The 18,322-nt window shown below is 45.8% G+C and overlaps 1 protein-coding gene across 1 annotated transcript in view; it reads left to right on the forward strand.

Annotated features, from left to right (window-relative positions):
- The window catches only part of LOC147242038 (uncharacterized), a 100,841-nt gene that overhangs the window by 45,591 nt on the left and 36,928 nt on the right, over positions 1-18,322 (forward strand). Inside the window, exons 4-7 of the mRNA XM_086191430.1 lie at positions 3,980-4,093; positions 5,387-5,473; positions 10,369-10,554; positions 14,513-15,958. Of these exons, the coding sequence (XP_086047556.1) occupies positions 3,980-4,093; positions 5,387-5,473; positions 10,369-10,554; positions 14,513-15,958 (1,833 nt within the window). The remainder of the gene's footprint in view (positions 1-3,979; positions 4,094-5,386; positions 5,474-10,368; positions 10,555-14,512; positions 15,959-18,322) is intronic.

The raw sequence follows: 18,322 nt of genomic DNA on the forward strand, positions 1-18,322 counted from the left end.
GCAGGGCCAACACATAGAGACAGACAACCATTGGCTCTCCCAGCCACGCCTACGGTCAATTTAGAGTCTGGATTAACCTCGTCCCCTCTTGATGTCTTTGGACTGTGGAGGAAGCTGGAGTACCAGAGAGAACCCAGCAGGAACAGGGAGAACATGGAGACTCACCCAGAAAGACCCCGTGCTGCAGCTGGCTGCCCGTCAGAGATATAATGAAGGCGAATTCTTTACGTCCCACCTTAGACTGCAGGTGGCTGGAGTGCTGAAAGACCATGTGAGGAGAGTATTTCCAGAGTGTCAAGCCACTTTTCTTATTCCCACAATCACATGCTGGAGCAGGAAACCAGCAGCCTCATGAAGTCACTCCTACATGAACTTTGTGCTAGGCTGTCGTTTGGTAGGTTGGCTTGGTTGGATGGTCGCTGGTGTTACTGTGACAAGAAAACCACTTCCTCTCTCCAGGACTGAACCATTATTTTTGGGGATGAGGGGAACAGGGGATGTATGACCTGGTTTTAGTGATACTGATGACATCACAGTTCCTGCTTATTAGTCTGCTTCCTTGTGAATTTCCTTTATTGATGACACATCAGTTTTCTATGTGGGAAAAAGTAAACAGGTTTTAAGCATCAACTGAACTGTTTTTCTTCCTGTCAAAAGGCAGCTTTGGATGTTGGCCTTGATTTGAGTTTAGGACGGGAATTGATCAGAGTTCGTTGATCAGAGTCTGCATGTCAGCAACAGCAAAAATACAAGTTAAAGTCAAATGCAGAGTTGTTGGCGTCGTACGATATTTCACGTTTTTGTCCCTTCCTGGTGACTTGACTCACTCAGAGTTTACACAGTGGCCTACCAACATTTCTGAACACAAGTCAGATACTCAGGTGGCCCCTGATCATCAAGTAAGGGGGTGACAAACCTAAACTTGGCTTCTGCTGGTTTTGGTCTTCTTTGGAGGTGTTGAAAACCAGATGTGTGTCAACAGCTGCAGCTGTAGCTCTGAAAGCTCCATTTTAGCTGGATTAGAGAGAACTAAGCTAAGCTTTGATCTTCTAAAGTCGCAGGTCAGATCCACTAGGGGAGGCTGAGGAGGGAATTTTATAAATAAAAGGTTTACATAAGAAGAAAACTGCTCCAGCTTTCAGGGCAGTTGCAGGTAAAGATGTACACAAAGGTAAAACCTTGATGCTTCAACTTGATTTTAGCTCCGTGATTAATGTTCTGCTGTGGCTGAATCACCAGGACACTCAGGATTAATGTCCTCACCAGATAATATCACTCTGTCCTCTTGATGAAGCGTCATTGGTGGCCTGTGGTCTCGTGGCAGCCCTGACACAAAGTGCGGAGTGTGTGTTCCAGCAGCTCTAGGAGCCGAGGCTGAGGAGCAGGGAGAGGCTGGGGTCAGCTGGAGGACAGCTGCAGGAGTTCAGACTGTCCCCCCGGCTCAACCCAGATCAGACAGTTGTGACAGAGCAAAGCGTCGAGCGCTGTGCTGAATCACAGAGAGATTGAAAGTGTTCAGATTTGGTGTTGAGCTTACATGACAGTAATAAGACGAAGACGATAAGAAGAAGAGTTCTATAGAAATGAATGTGTATGTAAAATTAGTGACTTTCACTAACAGGCTGATTACCACTACACATGACTTATGTCCTCATAGGCATCTAAACCAGGACGGGACCGTTTGAGGAAGGTGCTCTCTTGATGAAGAAGCCAAGGAGAAGAATGTTTATGGTATACGTGTGACATCACGGTATATGTGTGACATCACGGTATATGTGTGACATCACGGCGGTCGAGCATCCCTGCAGCCACACCTACATTCAGCGTTCAGCTTGAATGCTTCAAAAGTACAAAGAAACACATGTGAAATGGGAGAGAGAAAACATCAACATCCCAGTCTGAAGGTTGATGTAGTTACTGTGTGAGTAGGCTGCCGCACCCCTCATGCCCTACAACATCGACTCTGAAGCAGCAGGCTTAGCAGTGAAGGATAACAAGTATTCAACCATAGAGTGTAGAATAACACTAAGAAGTACAGTGGGGGGGGGGGTACTAACTTTGGGTACTTAAATGGTAAATTATACTTTTCAGCTGAAGTATCACCTTAAAGAACACGACAGAATCTGACCATCCCTGACACAAATCCCCAGACATTCCAAGATGTGGACACGTGGGAAGCATGTAACATGTTGATCATGTCAATGTCACATTTATTCTACATTACAAGTGTGAATCATGTCCAAATAGTCAGTGTTAAGATTGCCATAGAAATACAGCAGCAATTGAAATTCTGTCTGTAAGGAGACATTTGATAAAGGTCATGTAGTCATGACAACGGAGGACATCAAAATCAGTCTCCTGCCGGGTATTACTCACCCTCTAGGAACAATTACCGGTATGTCTTCCCAGTACCCAGATGTTTGGCTGCTGTCTCAGTCATTTCCTTCATGATAAGATGTCACTGCAGGGCATCCATGTCACCGAGGGGCATCTATGATGCTGCGGGGCATCTATGTCACAGAGGGGCATCTGTTCAATTTGAAATATTGATGTGATCTCAGCCAAGGGATAAAAAAATGGTTGCCATAAGAGGTTTTGTAGCAGTGCCCCAGACTGCCCTCTCAAAGCTGCTTGGTCTGATTTCAGCACCTTGGACAGCAGCTCAGCACCCTTCTGCCTCCTGCAAGCCTCTCGCTCCACTGATTTAACCGAGACGAGCAGAAGACACACACTGCAGGAGGGCGCGCTTGTTTTGGCCACCTTAGCCACACAGGAAGTTTCCTCAAACATTCCAAGTAACCTCCGATTAAGCTAAGTGTGTGTGTGTTTCCAGAGAGACACACCAGCTGACAGACACTAATTTGAGAGCCAGCACGGCTGCACCAGTGTGAGCGAATCAATCTCTGACCCTGCACACTGAGTTTCCAGCATCTCGTGGAGCCAGACAATAGGCTCCCCACCGTGGCCCCTGTGTGTGGCTGATACGCAAGTGTTTGTGACTTTGGCTGGCATCCTGTCTGTTTGCCTCAGTGTCACCCTCTGTGGATGCTGCTGGGTGAGGGTTGCCATTAGTGCCTCCCTCCTTCTCTCCCCTCCTCCCTCCCTCTGCTACTCCTCTGCCTCACCTCCTTCCCGCGTGTCCACTCTCACTCTCTCTTTCCAGTCTATTTCCTGGACACTATACTTTCATCTGGAAATCGTCTCGCCCTTTCACTCACTCATTCATAACGTCTAGTCAGGTATCCCTCCGCCACTTGTGCCTCACCCTTCACCCCGCCTGTCTCCCCCTCCCTCTCTTTCTTCCTTCCTACCTCTCTTAAATCCCTCGCGTCCTTCACCCAGACACAGTCAAACCTAAAAAGCCAGTTGAAATCAACCAGTCGGGGCTTCGGACCCTGCGGTGCTGTCAGGACCCCTGGATGGAGACTGGGACAAGAGCTGAAGGGTGACTACGTGAGCAGGCAGGGAGCGAGTCAGCTGTAGTAAGTCAGGGAGGCAAGGGGAGGTGCTTGCTGCCAGGACCCGGGTCCTGAACCAGACAGACAGGGAGACGTCACACCAAACCCAGTCTCCCTGACTGTGATCGCAGTTGTGCACGCGTGTGTGTGCGTGCATATGTGTGTGTGTGACTGAGGGTTCACAGTGTTAGTAGCTCAGAGCCAGCTGATGCTGCTGTGGAGACAGACAGAGACAGAGGCTCTGAGCAGCTCATAGAAAATCCCGCTGAATGTCGCCTGCTAGGAGACAGGGGTCTGCTTTTGGGAGAAAATTTGGCAGGTGAGAGTGTGGGTGCATCCGTGTGGGCGTGTCACATTTGTGTCATGGAATGCAATGTATCTTAATGTTTACATTTTGTAAATGTGTGTGTGAGTGCGTCTGGGTGTGTTCACAACAGCACTAAATTACAGCTGCTCAGAGGCGTGTCAGCATGAAGGAGGAGGAACTGCAGTTTTAATGTTCCATGTTGTCACCACTGCAGGTTGTAAGCTGACTGTAGGGGGACAGACATCAATGTTGCACCCAGAGCCGCAGGGAGAGGTGCGGGGACACGTACTTGACCAGCAGCAGGCCTCGGCTACAGACTTCCTATCAGGTAAATGGTGCTGGCCCAAAGCAATGCTTCAAAATGACATGAAAGTACTGCATGTTTGGACCGACAGTGGTTGGTTTATGAGGATAGCTAAAGCAGAAAATTCATTTTTGTGAAGGCTGCCAGTCAGAACTGAAGCCTTAGACACACTTAGATTCACACACACACACACACACATGCACACACACACACACACACACATATAAATACACATATAGTTTCAAGAAAGACCACCATCTATTACTCAAATGTTACCAAGAACTCTTCAAAGTATTTCCAGCGGAAAGACTCCAAAAGTCAAGAATACATTCTATGAATAATTTGTATGAAGAGATATGTCAGGAATAATGTGTATCTCTGCGGAAAAAAAAAAATGTTTTTTTTAGGACAAGTGTGTGTCTTCACATATTCTTGTTTGTCCTCATCGTTTTTCCTCCATTTTTTTTTATCAAAAAAATATTTTCACTTTTCACTTCACTGCTCATGACTTTTGTAACCTCAGGCCATTTATGTTACATGGTTTAACTGATAATGTTACTTCCAAGGTGTGAGTATGTTGTTGACAAAATGAAAATAAATGAACTACAGACAAGAAGTGCCCTCTCCTACTGCTAGGCAGTTAAAAGCTAACAGCTAGCAACTGTTGGAGCAATGCAATCCTGCGCTGGACAGACTCCATGCTCGTCTTTTTACCCGCCTCCCTTCCTCTGGCCAGTCCTGTTGTCAGTAGCCGTTTTTTCCCTTCACATGATGTCTCTGTAGTGCAGTACTCTGCTAATTCTCATGTTACTGAATTTGACTGAAGCTCTAGTTTACCTCTTGCATTAGCATCAATCAGAGCAAACAATACTTGCTTAATACTACTCAAGATGATGAAGATACTCAGAGCTGGGACTACCAGGTGATGACGTTAATCTGTCGTGTCCAGAGACTGGAACATCGAGACAGTAATTAACCATGAAGAGAGGCTAGCAGGGTTTATTCAGCTGACCTTTGAGCTACAATGTTATGATAGCGTAACTCTATTCTGCTTTTATTCTGAACTAAACAAAGGTACCTATCATGATTATTATTTGAACCCTTTACCATATACAGTGAGTGATGTCATTTATTGTAATTCTGGCTTCCCATTTTTGTTTCCTACCTACTTTCCTACCTTTCCATTTAACCACCAACCCCCCCTCCATCACCCCCACCCTCATCCTTTTCTTTGACTTCCTCATCTACCTTTTTCACGTTTGCTCATCCACCTCTTCCCTCTCATCCTCCCTCTGTCCCATCACTCCTTCCTTCTAGCCTCCATGGCAGGTTTCCCAGATCCTCGGGGCTCTCAGACCAACCCTCTCCAGATGATGGAGTCTGGCCTGATGGGAGCTTTTTCAGGTAAACTCTCGACGGTGTAATAAAGATGTTTCTGTGGCAGTTCCCAAAGAGGTAGAAAATGATCCAACACTGTATTTAGTTCATCCATGTACTTCTTTAATGTTATAGATGATCCGGGATCTCCTGCTCATGCATCCCAGGCAGAATCAATGACTTAGCTGCAAGTCACCTTATTTGAACCCTTGAACATCTGGAAGTAGTTAAAGGTGTTTTACAAGGGGGTCCCACAAATCTCCTGAGCACCAGGACTAATTGGTGCCGTTCCGACAACAGGAAGGGACTCACAAATGGCAACGATAACACAGACACACATTCCAAGAACATTTGTCTTTTAGATCTACGTAAACTTATATCATGTATATGCTTAACTTATAAGTATACGTGAGTACAAAGTATTATTAAAAGATAATATATAAGACAACAGAAAAACACTTAATATCAGACGGGTTTTTTCTGAATATCTGACCATTTGAAGTTTCCTCCCATGATGTCAGTCGTAGCTCTTCAACGTCATCACTTTAAGATTATAGATTAGGGCTGTCAAGGGATTCTAATGTATTGAAATGAATAACATGCTTTTTAATATAGAGGATTATATTTTTAAACTTGAAAGTATGTTAGAGCCATGTTTGACCGATCCTCATCAGGTATTTCTCCATACGTGCTCTGGCTCGGAGGCCGCGAGGCAATCAACATTTACGATTTATGGAAGCTGTAAATTGGACAGATGTGACGGGGGCGCAAGGCTTTTAACCGTTTGTTTTGTTTTGTTTGAACTGACTTAAGTGACGACTAAGAGGGTGGAGGAGTAGCAGGACAGCAGACAGGAGGGGACGAGCAGGCGAGGTTTGCACATCATGAGCAGTGCTGCCCATGGTTCTAAACATTTCAACACAGCTGCTAATGTCTTTGCAGCACGTTAACACCTGCAACACCTGCAATCATGCAACTACTGTACTTCCTGTTGCAAACTGAGAAACATTTTTAGAGGACATGTTTGTCTCCGGCTGTCTGCTGAATGAATGCTGCGTGGTCATGAGTGAAGACAGCAGCTGGCTTTGATGTGTTCTGGTTGGAGTTTTGTCCCCTGCAGATACACGTATACTCTTGCTAAGTAGAGAGAAGATATATACCACTCTCATATCTGGCCTTGGAGAATACAGCCACACTCACACCCGACCCCAGGGGACAGATGTCCTATAAAAACTAAACCACCACCTGTGTGGGTGTCCTTGGACTGTGTCCTGTCTCAGCTGGGGGCTGAACACAAGTCAATAGCAGCGATGAGCTGAAAACTCGTGAAGTGAGAGACCTCAGGCGAGCGCTGCGTGCTGGAGACAAGATAAGCGTTTGATCTCAGGCAGGCCGCCAGACCTGATGTCCAGCAGGTACACGCTCAGGAGCCCCCCCCCAGGATGGCAGCAAGGGGGACGACCATCGGGGCTGTGACAAAGAAGGTGCTGCTGCTGAGGGCAGCCTCGTTGCAGGACACTGAGGTGAGACTGTTCTGAAGGGTGATGGTGACCTGATGAAAACCTGTCTGGAAGGTGAGAGCAGAGCCCCACTGGAGGGTGAAGGCGGAAATCCTCTGAAGGTGAAGGAGACGTTGATGCCTGGATTGATGACGATTGTGACTGCTGCAGGTCTGATGACTCACACTGCTGCAGATCTGATGAGTCAGGCAGCTGTTGTGGCTGTGACGACATGGAGGACTGCCTCAGGACGGCCCTGGAAATTCTGGGGACTGGAGTTCTGGCTCTGATCACTTGGATAGATGCAGCATCACCTTGGGAGGACTGGAGCTGTTGGCTCGGGGTTAAAAGTCTTTGAAACTGCCATCATATCTGGTTGGATCCTTCTGTCACACTGGTGAAGGTGTAGAAGCAGGTGGACACAAATGGATGGATGGGAGGTGCTTGATATTTGTTGAATGTCTCAAACAACTAAACTAAACTGACAAAAACACAGTTAGTCAGACTGACAGGGTGAACCACAGAGGGTTGAGCGAGACGAGACAGGCATGACGGAACACAGACTCTGACAATGACAGAGACGGAAAATTCAACTTAAACACAAATGCAAGTAACCACACAACTAGAAATGGGTGAGGATACAAGGAGGAGCAGAGCTGTGGTTGATGAGGACCGAGGACGTGACAAGACACAGGTGATCATGCAGAAAATGAAGGGGGGAAACAAAGACAGGAGGAACAGTCAACAAAGACACAGAGGGGAGGGATTTCAAAATAAAATAAGAACTAAGTAGATGGTTGTAAAATTTTAGGGGTTTTTACAGCATCTGGCCATGACAACCACAATTTGAAGGAGACAGAAAAAAATGACTCTGATGAAATCTTGCAGTGTAGAGCTTGGTTTTGGTTATTTTGACAGACAGACTGAGATGAACTTTCCACAAGATTCATTCAACAAAAAGATAACTTGAAAAGGAAGATTTATTTAATTCTGATCCTACAAGCCTCCTTGAGTCGATGGCTGTAGATTTTTTTTACTCAGTTAATTGGCTTGTGAGGAGAAGCTTGTGAGTTGCATGCAGAGCTGTAGCAGTCACACACACACACACACACACACACACACACACACACACACACACACACACACACACACACAAACGTTATATGCTGTGTGGCTGAGATGTCTTTCGCCATGCCAGCCATGCTCAGCATTCACTGTTGTCTTAATGAGAGCTGTCGTCTGGAGGCCACTGAATTACTGTGCCAGGTTCAACGCACACACACACTCAAACACTCAATCTCCACCAATTGAGCTCACTCACTACGCACTCATGCAAATACACTCATCTTATGATGTCACTCATTACTGTTTATTCAAATAATGAACCCAAACTGAAGAGACACACCCATCAAGCTCTGGCACTGCAGCTCACACACACTGTTCTCCCTCTCAGTTCACACACACACAGACTGCTCTCTCTCTCCCTCAAACACACAAACACACACACATACTATTTTCTCTCTCTCTCACACACACACACACACACATACTGTTCTCTCTCTCTTTCTCTCACACACACACATACACACATGCACATAAAGACTATCGATCAGTCTCTTCTGATCACATTACATTGACCAACTTTTGTTTTTCCAATCTTACAGTACAACTCTTTCAAATATGTTAACAAGTTTACAGGATGCAGTTTTTTTCTCAGTTTCATTTTTATTTGATAGAGACGTCACACTTCAGTGGGAGGAGTTAGCTAGAATGCGACAGTCAGAGTTCTAAGATCACAGTCAGAGTTGTAAGATCGCTGAGTTTTATCCAAGTTGTGTTGACTGTGATGCCTGAGAAGGTTGTGTGGTCATGGTGGTGGAGTTGTAGTGCTGTCGCCTCACAGCTAGAAAGTTCTGAGTTCAAATCCTGCAGAGGGCGCTGCGTGGCATGTCCTCTCTTCCGTGTCACCGGTGCCCACTTCTTGGGTGGAGTCGGCAAAAGGGCCTTTTTGTGTGGAGTTCGCATGTTCTCACCGTGTCCTCACCGTGTCCTCACAAAATCATACAAGAGTACTGGTCACTATAGCTCCTCCTCTGGTAAATGGGGTTCCCCTGATGGGAGGGGAAAGAATCGGTGGGATTAATGTGATCCTCCCGCACGCTACATCCTAGAGGTGAAGCTCCCCCCTGTCTCGTGATTAGCAGTGGTCTGCTAACGGGGCATGAGTCCAGTTCAGGGCTCTCCCCAGGTTGGCACTAATAAGTAATGCCTGTAAGGCACAGGCAGCGCCCAGGATTTGTAGCAAATTGGCACTGGGTGTTGCAAAAAAAAAGACAGGGTTACAAAGATCACGGATACATTTAAAAGAGTAATTAATTTTTGCACAAATACAGTTTACTCTTCGCTCAGGTTCTCATATTAGGACATGTTGTATATCTTGTAATATAACCCTCGTAGCATCCCCAACAATGGCGACTGTGGCAGGGAGGTGATCTTCCTACCCTCCCATGTAAATCTTCCGCCTGCAGAATAGTTAAGGTTCTTGCAAAATCTTGGCCTGCTTTTATGTTTCCCACCATGCACTGCACCTCATTTTACAACAGGACAAGTGACACATAGTGTTTGCGTTGTGTCCCTTCCTTCACTTGTAGTCTACTACATACACGTGATACGCACTGTTACTGTCACTGAATGTGTGTCCCATGTAATCTAAAAGAGTACATACAGGGGCACCTGGGTCGTAGAGTGGTAAATCCTGGTTTCCTCCCTCAGACACTGTGAATTGTGTAAACCAGGATGATGCAGGTCTTTGGTAGATGCAGTTAAGAAAGTTCTGAAGTGAACCTGTGGCACTTCCTGTACACGCGTGCAGCCGCTTCGCTGTGGTGCCAAACGGCTGAAACCGAATTCTAAGATGTCTTGTTGTTGAAAACTCAGTGTTTACTGCTGCGGCTGTTAACTGGATTAACATGACAGCATGCAACACTCGTCTGGAGTATCAATGATCTTTTCTTTGAACCCATCACAAGGAGCACCAGAGATGTGCAAGCGAGCGATTATGAAATAGCTCACGCATGGTGCATGTGACCAGAGTGCTCCTGGCTCATCACAGCAGATTTCAACTCTAATCCATCTCCCAGGGATCTTTACATATTCCATAAAGTATGCAGTACTTTTTTTTAGTATAATGTATGCTGTTTGCAACGGATCCGAAGTAAAAGTTCTCATAGTGGAAAATGACCCAATTTTGTCTCTAATATTTTTGGTATATAGTACTTATGACATCAGCCACAACTTGTTAGCATTATCATGGTAAAGCTAACATCAGCATTGCATATTTAACAAAATGCATCGAAATGTAAGGAAAAAAGGTCTGTTTTTTTTGGCTGGAATCTTGACATCCTTCTGCCTCTTGTTCGTCAGGGTTCTCACAGCCTACAGGGATGGGACTGAATGTGGAGGTGGGTGCTGCGCCCCTCACAGCAGGGAAGTCTCCAAGTATAGCAGACTCCCAACACCCCCCTCCAGTGGGGTCAGATGTCCCTAAAGACCACAGCCCCATGCAGCCTGAACCTCAGCCTCCTCGCAGCTTCCTGGATCTGTCAACAGGTGAGACACCAATCACAGAACAGCTAGAAAAACTAACCTCCCCTTCCTCTGCGATGCTCTGCTTTACATCTAGTGTTCCGATGCAGACTCTGAAGTCTGTTACAGCTATAAACTTGGCCGGGGCGTCTGAGATAAGGCGTGTAGTGGCCAAGCTCATTGACATCCATGTGGAAGTGAAAATGTTGCTTTCTCTCTCTTCCTACTTTTCTACCTGGTCTGACTGCAACAGCGTTTGTCTGTTATATTTTCAGTGTGAGTTGGTGCAAGTTCATTTCATAACTTTAACTTCAGCTCTGAAAAACACCGAGTGCTTCTTGCTGTCCTATATCAAACTTCCTACCTTACATATTTAGCTAATGTGAGGGATCACTTCAGCGATCTCTGTGGACTCTGCTAATTTCAAATGATGTTGATGTGATTGCACCGTTACTATGCATGATCCTGGCAACAAATGCACAGTCATGTTCTGTCTGATTTAAATTCATGCAGCATGATGAAGCAGTTTCCTAACAAAATGGTGCATTTCATTTGATTTAAAATGCTTTTGTTGTGAAGCAATCAATACAAGAAGTTCTGGGATCCGGAGCAGAACAAAATCACAAAACCCAACAGTTACAATGGCACAAATATGTTGGCAGAACTTTGTACTTGAATTATGAAATGTTCCAAATGGTTACTGCATAGTGTGTAATGTATCATACATGGCTGTATTACACTGGCTAATTTGTGTCTCAGAGGGATGCAGTATACAGTAGAGGTCAGCTGTCTGTCTGCTTGTCTATAGCTTCCTCCCACACACACACACACACACACACACACACACACACACACACCAGCTCCAATGAGTTTTAGCCATGAGCTGAAGGTCAACGCACATCTAAGGCGGACATGTATAGGCTGACATGGCTTCCAGTCATGACTTTAGTCTGTTTTTGCATGTGTGGATGTGTTTGTTTATCCGACTGAGAGAAGCTGTCGGTGTCTCTCACTGTCCACTCTTTGTTGACCAGCCCCTCCCCCACCAAAGAGCTCCCCTCAGTTCAATGCACATCCGATCCTGGAGAGTACAGGGATGCAATGACGGCTGCTGTCAAGAGTCGAGCCATGCAGCAAATGGAACCCTGCAAAAAAGCACCCCAGCTTCTGAGCCCCCACATAGCTTGGCTGCACAGCAGGTGGCAGAGGCAGGGAAAAATCTTCCTTTTTGTGGGGGGGAAGTACAGCCATTAGGCACAAAATAACCGTGAGGTTTGCTGAGAAGCTTCAGAGCACTCCCTAAAACATTAGTGAGCGTAAAAGGTTTGCTAGAGCAGAAAAACAGACAATAAAAAGAAGCAAAGCCAAACACAACACAGGGGCAGATGCTCATTTGCTGCTCATTTTAAGTCAGAAAGCCAAGTTGATACTGAATTTCACGAGTAAAATCAAATATTCAAACATCAAAAATCAACAAGTGGTCTGCGCTACACTTCAGGTTCTCTTCCAATCACTAATGACTCCTAATTAGTTCAGACCAAGAGTTCATTTCAGTTCCTGTCATGACATAGTTTATGAACAAGTATGAGTAATAAAAGTGTGGGGTCATACTGGTGTTGTGTTGAGGGAAGTAAAATCTGCTTGGTTTCTCACTCTGAAGTCTATTAACTACCACAGACCAACAAAACAACTGGAATCATGTCAGCTGTGTTCAGTCTGTCTGCAACTGCAACCAGTCGGCAGCAGATGGAGGTAATTCATTCACCATCGCTCCAATCACTACGCAACATAGTGACTAGTGATGTTGTTGATCCCTCACTGCCAGCCTGATGTTGATTGGTTCTGTCTGTTTGTAGGTGGGACTTGAGGACAAACACTGTACAGACTAACGAGAAACACCCAATAGAAGGACTCTGAAAGCCAAGTTAGGCCACTAAATGTACCCAAAATAAAACAGATGTCATATTTAACCTTTAATAACTGAATGAGCGAAGAAGCTCCTGGACACACTTTCATATGGTTGACATTTCTGAGCTTTTCTTTCAGTCAGTTACACATCATTTGAGGGTTGACTTTTTTTCCCAGCACCATGAAAAGTCATGCATCATCAGTGTGTGAGCATACCATATTTGATTAAAAGGTAAAAACATCAAATGAGAAATGCTTGTTTTTTTCGAGTAACTCCAAATTCAACCGTCATGGAAAGTTCCATTAAGAGTTTGGGAGCTCCATGTCACAACTGAAGCATATTCCATCTCCCTCAGTGACTTGTTTCCTTTTATTCTGTCAGTTAGTTCAGAGCCAGCTGATACTATAGAATGTGACAATATCTACATGTTTTCCATAAATAGGTCATTTTCACTGCAAACACACACTTTCATACTAAAAAGCAGGATTCATTCATTAGTTTGTTCTGACAGTTCTGCCTGAACAATATGAGATTACAAATCCCAATACAAGTATTAAACAGGGGGAAGTTAGAGCAGAATAAAACACTCATAACACTTGAATCATGATGTTACAGAGAGACAAGAGGCCACAGCCAGGAAACAGATATGCTAAATGAGGAGAGGGTCCTTCAGCTTTCATGACTCTGTCACTGCAAGTGGAGGGTATGAAGGGATAAAGACCATGGTCTTTACACATGTGCGCCCAGATTAATTCATTGTTGCTGGACCTCTGCACCCTGGAGCACATTAAGCTGCACCCTACCTTTATATTACTCAGGTCTATGAGCCCTCAAACGGTAATGTTAGCTTCAGCGCTAACAGCATGATCAAGTATGCTGTTTTCCAAACTAAGGCAGCCTTTAGCCTATTTAAAAGACCATTACTCAGCATCAGGAGATTTTAAAACCATCAGTGTGACCGTTTGTATGTGTGACTTACATGAAGAATCTCTAAAACGAACTGCCCTTTACAAGTTTTAAAACAAGTACTGTCCAGATACCTGCAGCTATTTCAAATGTGGTACCAGTGTCTGCTTTTTGAATGATAAAGAGCAATTCTGGAGCATTTAACTACCTTTTGACCAATGTTGCATAGATGTAATAGCAGTTTGTGGCATCTTTCTAAAATAAAACTGGGACTTTTTCCCCCTCAGAGATAGGAAAGTATTTGACTGCTGACCCTTTTCATATAAACACAAAAATAACCACTCACATAATTTAGACACCCCAAGCACAAGCCTCAGCTTGGACCTTGTGACCGCACCGCCTGCCACTGCTCGGTCCTTTGTTACGGGACCAGGTTTTAAACTGAAGCGGAACCACTGTTTATGACTGTTCTATCATGCTTTCACAGCTTAATGAGGTTGTGCAACATAATACTACAGTCATTCTGATCCATTTGCCTGACATATTTCTAGCCTCTCCCAATTATAGAGTATAGAGAATACCATTCTATCTTCTATGGGCTTGTTGACATGACGCATGGCCCTCCAGAGAGACTCTGCACTGTATGGGTCTGACAGGTGCTCTAGTTTTACCCTTTCTTTGTATTTGTATATGTGTGTGTGTGTGTGTGTGTGTGTGTGTGTGTGTACCTGAGAACTAGAAACAAACTGGGCCAAAGTAACAGTCAAACCCTGACTCGTTGGCAATTTCCCTCCACCGTCGTTAGCTCTAATATAGCTCGCTTCTCTCTAGCCTTCGCTGGCCTCTTTATTTGGACTGAACTTTTTCTGACTGCCATTCATCATAATTGCCTGCAACAATATACTGTAGCTGTACCCCTCCTGACCTCTGAGTGAACCCCTCCCTCCTTGTCCACTGTCATATTTTCAGCCTCAAATGAAACATGCTATGAAAGCACTCCTTAAAACTCCTACAAGATTTATGTTCTTTCAGTGTTTTTATTTTTTGGTTTTGATAATTAGAAACTCTCTCATATGTCCTGAAGTTGTTATTATTTACTAGCTGTTTTCTGCCCCTGACTTTGTCCCCCAATCAACTTTAAACTCTTCCCTCTTCACCCACAACAAGGTGCCTTAGACGACTGCTGGCCAGAGCAGCCTGGCTGCCTCACGACAGACCTCCCTTTCACCCCCAGTGTCTCCAATGTGATCAGTCGCCATGCGGGCCATCTCGCAGCCACCCCTGATGACCCCCCTGACAGCTGGCCCACCAGAGAGAACGCGGCTTATGCTGGAGGAGATGAAAGGGAGGGGGATGGATCAGACAGAAAGCAGAAGAAAAAGAAAAAAAGGCGCCAGAAAGATGAGGGCTCTTTGGAACATCTTGAGGGCAGGGTCCAGTCTGAGATGCAGTTACAGGGAGAAAACGCTCCCCCCGCAGATGAGTTCTACCACAGGATTGGCCCGAGGCGGGATAGAGGAGACGCTGGCTGGGAGGAACATCTTGGGAAGAGCGGAGGTCGGGGCAAGAAAGGAAAAAGCAGGAAGAAGATTCCTGAAGAGTGGGGTGTGTCTTCTGAACCCTTTTTCCCTTCAGCCACTGGGACCTCTACAATCACACCAGAGGTAATGGTGGATCTTGGAATTTCAGGTCATGCAAACATGGAGGCTTCCTTTTCTGACACCAGTCCCTGGAAAAAGGAGGTCTTCCCAGAGGAAGGTCTTATACCTTCCCCACTGTCCCAGGATCTGTTCTCCTCTACAACTGTTTCCATCAACCCACTGGTCCTGAACAGTGAGCTGAAGGCAACAGCAACCCCATTTACCATGCCCTTCTCCACCAACACTGACACCGTTGACTCCTCTCCCATGGCTCCTCAGCCCAGCGATCCATTCGACCTGCTGATGGATAGTGAAAATGCCAGTTTGGGCAACAGCAGTCAGGCGCTTCCTCTCCCTGCCACACTGGAGGCTGAAGCAGCAGCCACTGACATGGCCGACAGTGGGATGTTTGACAATAGTAGTTCCTTCCAATTCATGGCTGAGGGAGACACCTCTGCATTTAGCCCTGCCTCTCAGCCAAGCCCAGGGCTGTCCCCAAAAGGTGAGGTGTTAGCTTCAGCCCCGCCTCTGTCACCATCAGATGCTTCATGGCTCCTCAACAATTCCCACCTGAGCAGCGGCACTGATATATTTGACTTCAGTGACATGAGCAGTTCAAGTCATCCTCTGCCCATGGGCCTGGCCTTCGACACACCCAGCCCCGCCCCCCTCCGCTCCCCAAAAACCACAGCACAGGAATTCCAAACCAAAGAGCTTAAAGATGCCAAATCACCCCAGAAACAATCCAAGAAGTCTCATTCTTCATCTTCCTCGTCCTCTGTTAAGAGTCCCACCTCGCCAGGGGGGAAGAAGTTCCCTCCACAGGAATCTCCAGGTATCAGCCCCTCTTCCCCTCCATGCATGACTCCTCCGGGAATTCCAGGATCTGGCCTTAACCCTGCAGCTAAGCCCTTCTTTCCCAGCTTTGCTGATCCCATGGAAGACCCAGCTGGGGTTGCCTCCATCATCGAAGGTTGGTTGCAGTCAGCCAAGGATAAAATAGAAATAGAGTAAAAACTGAAGACAAATGGTTTATTGTCATGCATGATATTTCCATCCAGTCTGAGTAGTTTGGTATCCACTTAGATGGAGAATTAATTTGTCTCTTGCATGGACACTGTTGGCTAATTATGTGTTTGGGGCTTTTTGGCTTGTCCGGTTTGGACCGACTAACGCATGGGCTCAAGTGCTGATCAACCGGTTCTGCTGTGTTTGACTTTAATCCGAGACTATCTCTACTCCCAGTGATGCCCTGGTGGAACGTTCTCATTATTAACCGTGATGCTGTCAACAGGTGTGCTGCTACTAACCTCTCTCAGATACTTTCTCCTCAGCATCACCACTTCCTATCATCACCCAATCAAAGCAAACCTCTCCTTTTCTCTTCCGTCCAGGTGCGAGGTGTCACTCGATCTCCTCTGTCCTGCGTCTAATTAACTCTGTTTTCTTCACTAGCTGCCTGTTTCCTCACTTCTGCTAGTCAAGAATGTGAAATAAAGGCTTTCTGTGGTGTGATGTTAACTCACCTCTCGTTCATCGACAGTTCACCTCTCTGTGTGTCTTTTGAGGATAGCTTTAAGTGTCAAATTATAATTGCATTTTGTTTTGTTTTTTTGTTTTTTTTCCCAATTCTACTCCACATGTTCTGTGCCTGCTGCATCGGCTGTGTCTCCACCACAGGTGAGTCTGAGTTTGATTCTTCTTGTGGCTTAGTTGCATCCTCTCATGCAGCATTTCTGAGGTGAGTCGCTGGGCTCATTAGAACATGATTGACAGGTCAGGTAATGTGCAGGGTCAAGTCAAGTCAGGTTTATTTGTGTGTCACCAAACCCAACCAAAGTTCTGTCCTGACTCTGTCCAAGTAGAGCAGGTCCAGCACCTCACTCCTTCAATGAACCTCCACCCAACAGTTCTCCATCAGCAAGCACATCCTGTAACAGCAGCCACCAGAACCTTCCTTTACCAGCAGGAAGGTGGAGCAGATCCAGGATCAGTGGGGACGGAGAGAGAGCAGGAGAGCAGGACAGAGACAAAGACAGAGAATGGAGGAAGACAGAGAGACAGAAGGAAAGAGAGGGACAGAGATAAAGAGAGAGAGAAAGGAGGAGAGACTGATGGACAGAGACAAAGAGAGAATGGAGGAAGACAGAGAGACAGAAGGAAAGAGAGGGACAGAGATAAAGAGGGAGAGAAAGGAGGAGAGACTGATGGACAGAGACAAAGACAGAGAATGGAGGAAGACAGAGAGACAGAAGGAGAGAGAGGGACAGAGATAAAGAGGGAGAGAAAGGAGGAGAGACTGATGGACGGATGGGGATGTGAGCAGGTGGAGCTACAGGTGGCAGCTGGAGCCTCTGCAGGTCTGGAGCCTCCTCCAGCAGCACCAGGATCTGGGATGAGGGGAGAAGAAGAGGATTTAGTAAGACGTATGAGGACAGGAGGAGGACAGAGAAGCCCGGTGCATACAGGGTGTTGGGTTTTGTTGCTTTAGATACCTTTGCCACCTGTCCTGTTGTGTAGATGAGACATTTTCCTTTTTTGGTTTTAAGACATCAACCAGGATGAGTAGCTTGAAAGTGAATATATGGATTAGAAGGGTCATAAAGAGGAGGAGAGTTTACAGGATGGCTGGACTGGCGTCCAGAGGGACATGATGATGTCAAACTCAGGAGGAGCTCAGAGTGGAAGCTGTTTGAAGATGAGTTTGACTTGATTCGGTTCTTGTGCTGATATCTGCTGAAAGCCTTGTTGTTTCCCCAGAGTTACAGTCTGCGATGGACATCTGAGCCATCTAGCCGAGCTCAACAGTGAACGGCTCCCAGTGTCTCCCATTTGTTGACATTTCAGAAAATCCTGTCATAGAGATTTGAACCTGCCAGCGGGCCGGTGAATATTCACCATGAAGTATTGATTTGATTATCAAGAACAACTCACCCATCAGACACTGGAAATAATATTCCTGACGAACAACTTTCTTGACCAGCTGAACCTTTTTCTCTTTGCTAACGTTTCACTGATGCCATTGAATATTTTCATCAGAATATCCAGCATATAGAATATTTTGAAGATATATGACGAGATTTCTTGCTGCCTGGTTCCTCTCGAACTATCGCAGGAGTGATGAGTACAGTAAGCGTTTCCATGGTAACATCATGCTCCATCGTCACTGAGACACTCTAGCCATGAGTTTTTAATCTTAAGGTGAGGTTGTTATCATATGAATTTGAGGCCTCCAGACTCGTGGTGAGCCGACCTCGGATGGTTACGACACCATGGCTGATAGGGTGAATGGGATTGTCATCTTTGAAACCTCCCAGCTGAGCTCTAGTCTATTTGA

Source organism: Aulostomus chinensis, chromosome 21, assembly GCF_037954235.1.
Source record: "Aulostomus chinensis isolate RoL2024-O1b breed Wild chromosome 21, RoL_Achi_v1.0, whole genome shotgun sequence".
NCBI classification, from domain to species: domain Eukaryota; kingdom Metazoa; phylum Chordata; class Actinopteri; order Syngnathiformes; family Aulostomidae; genus Aulostomus; species Aulostomus chinensis.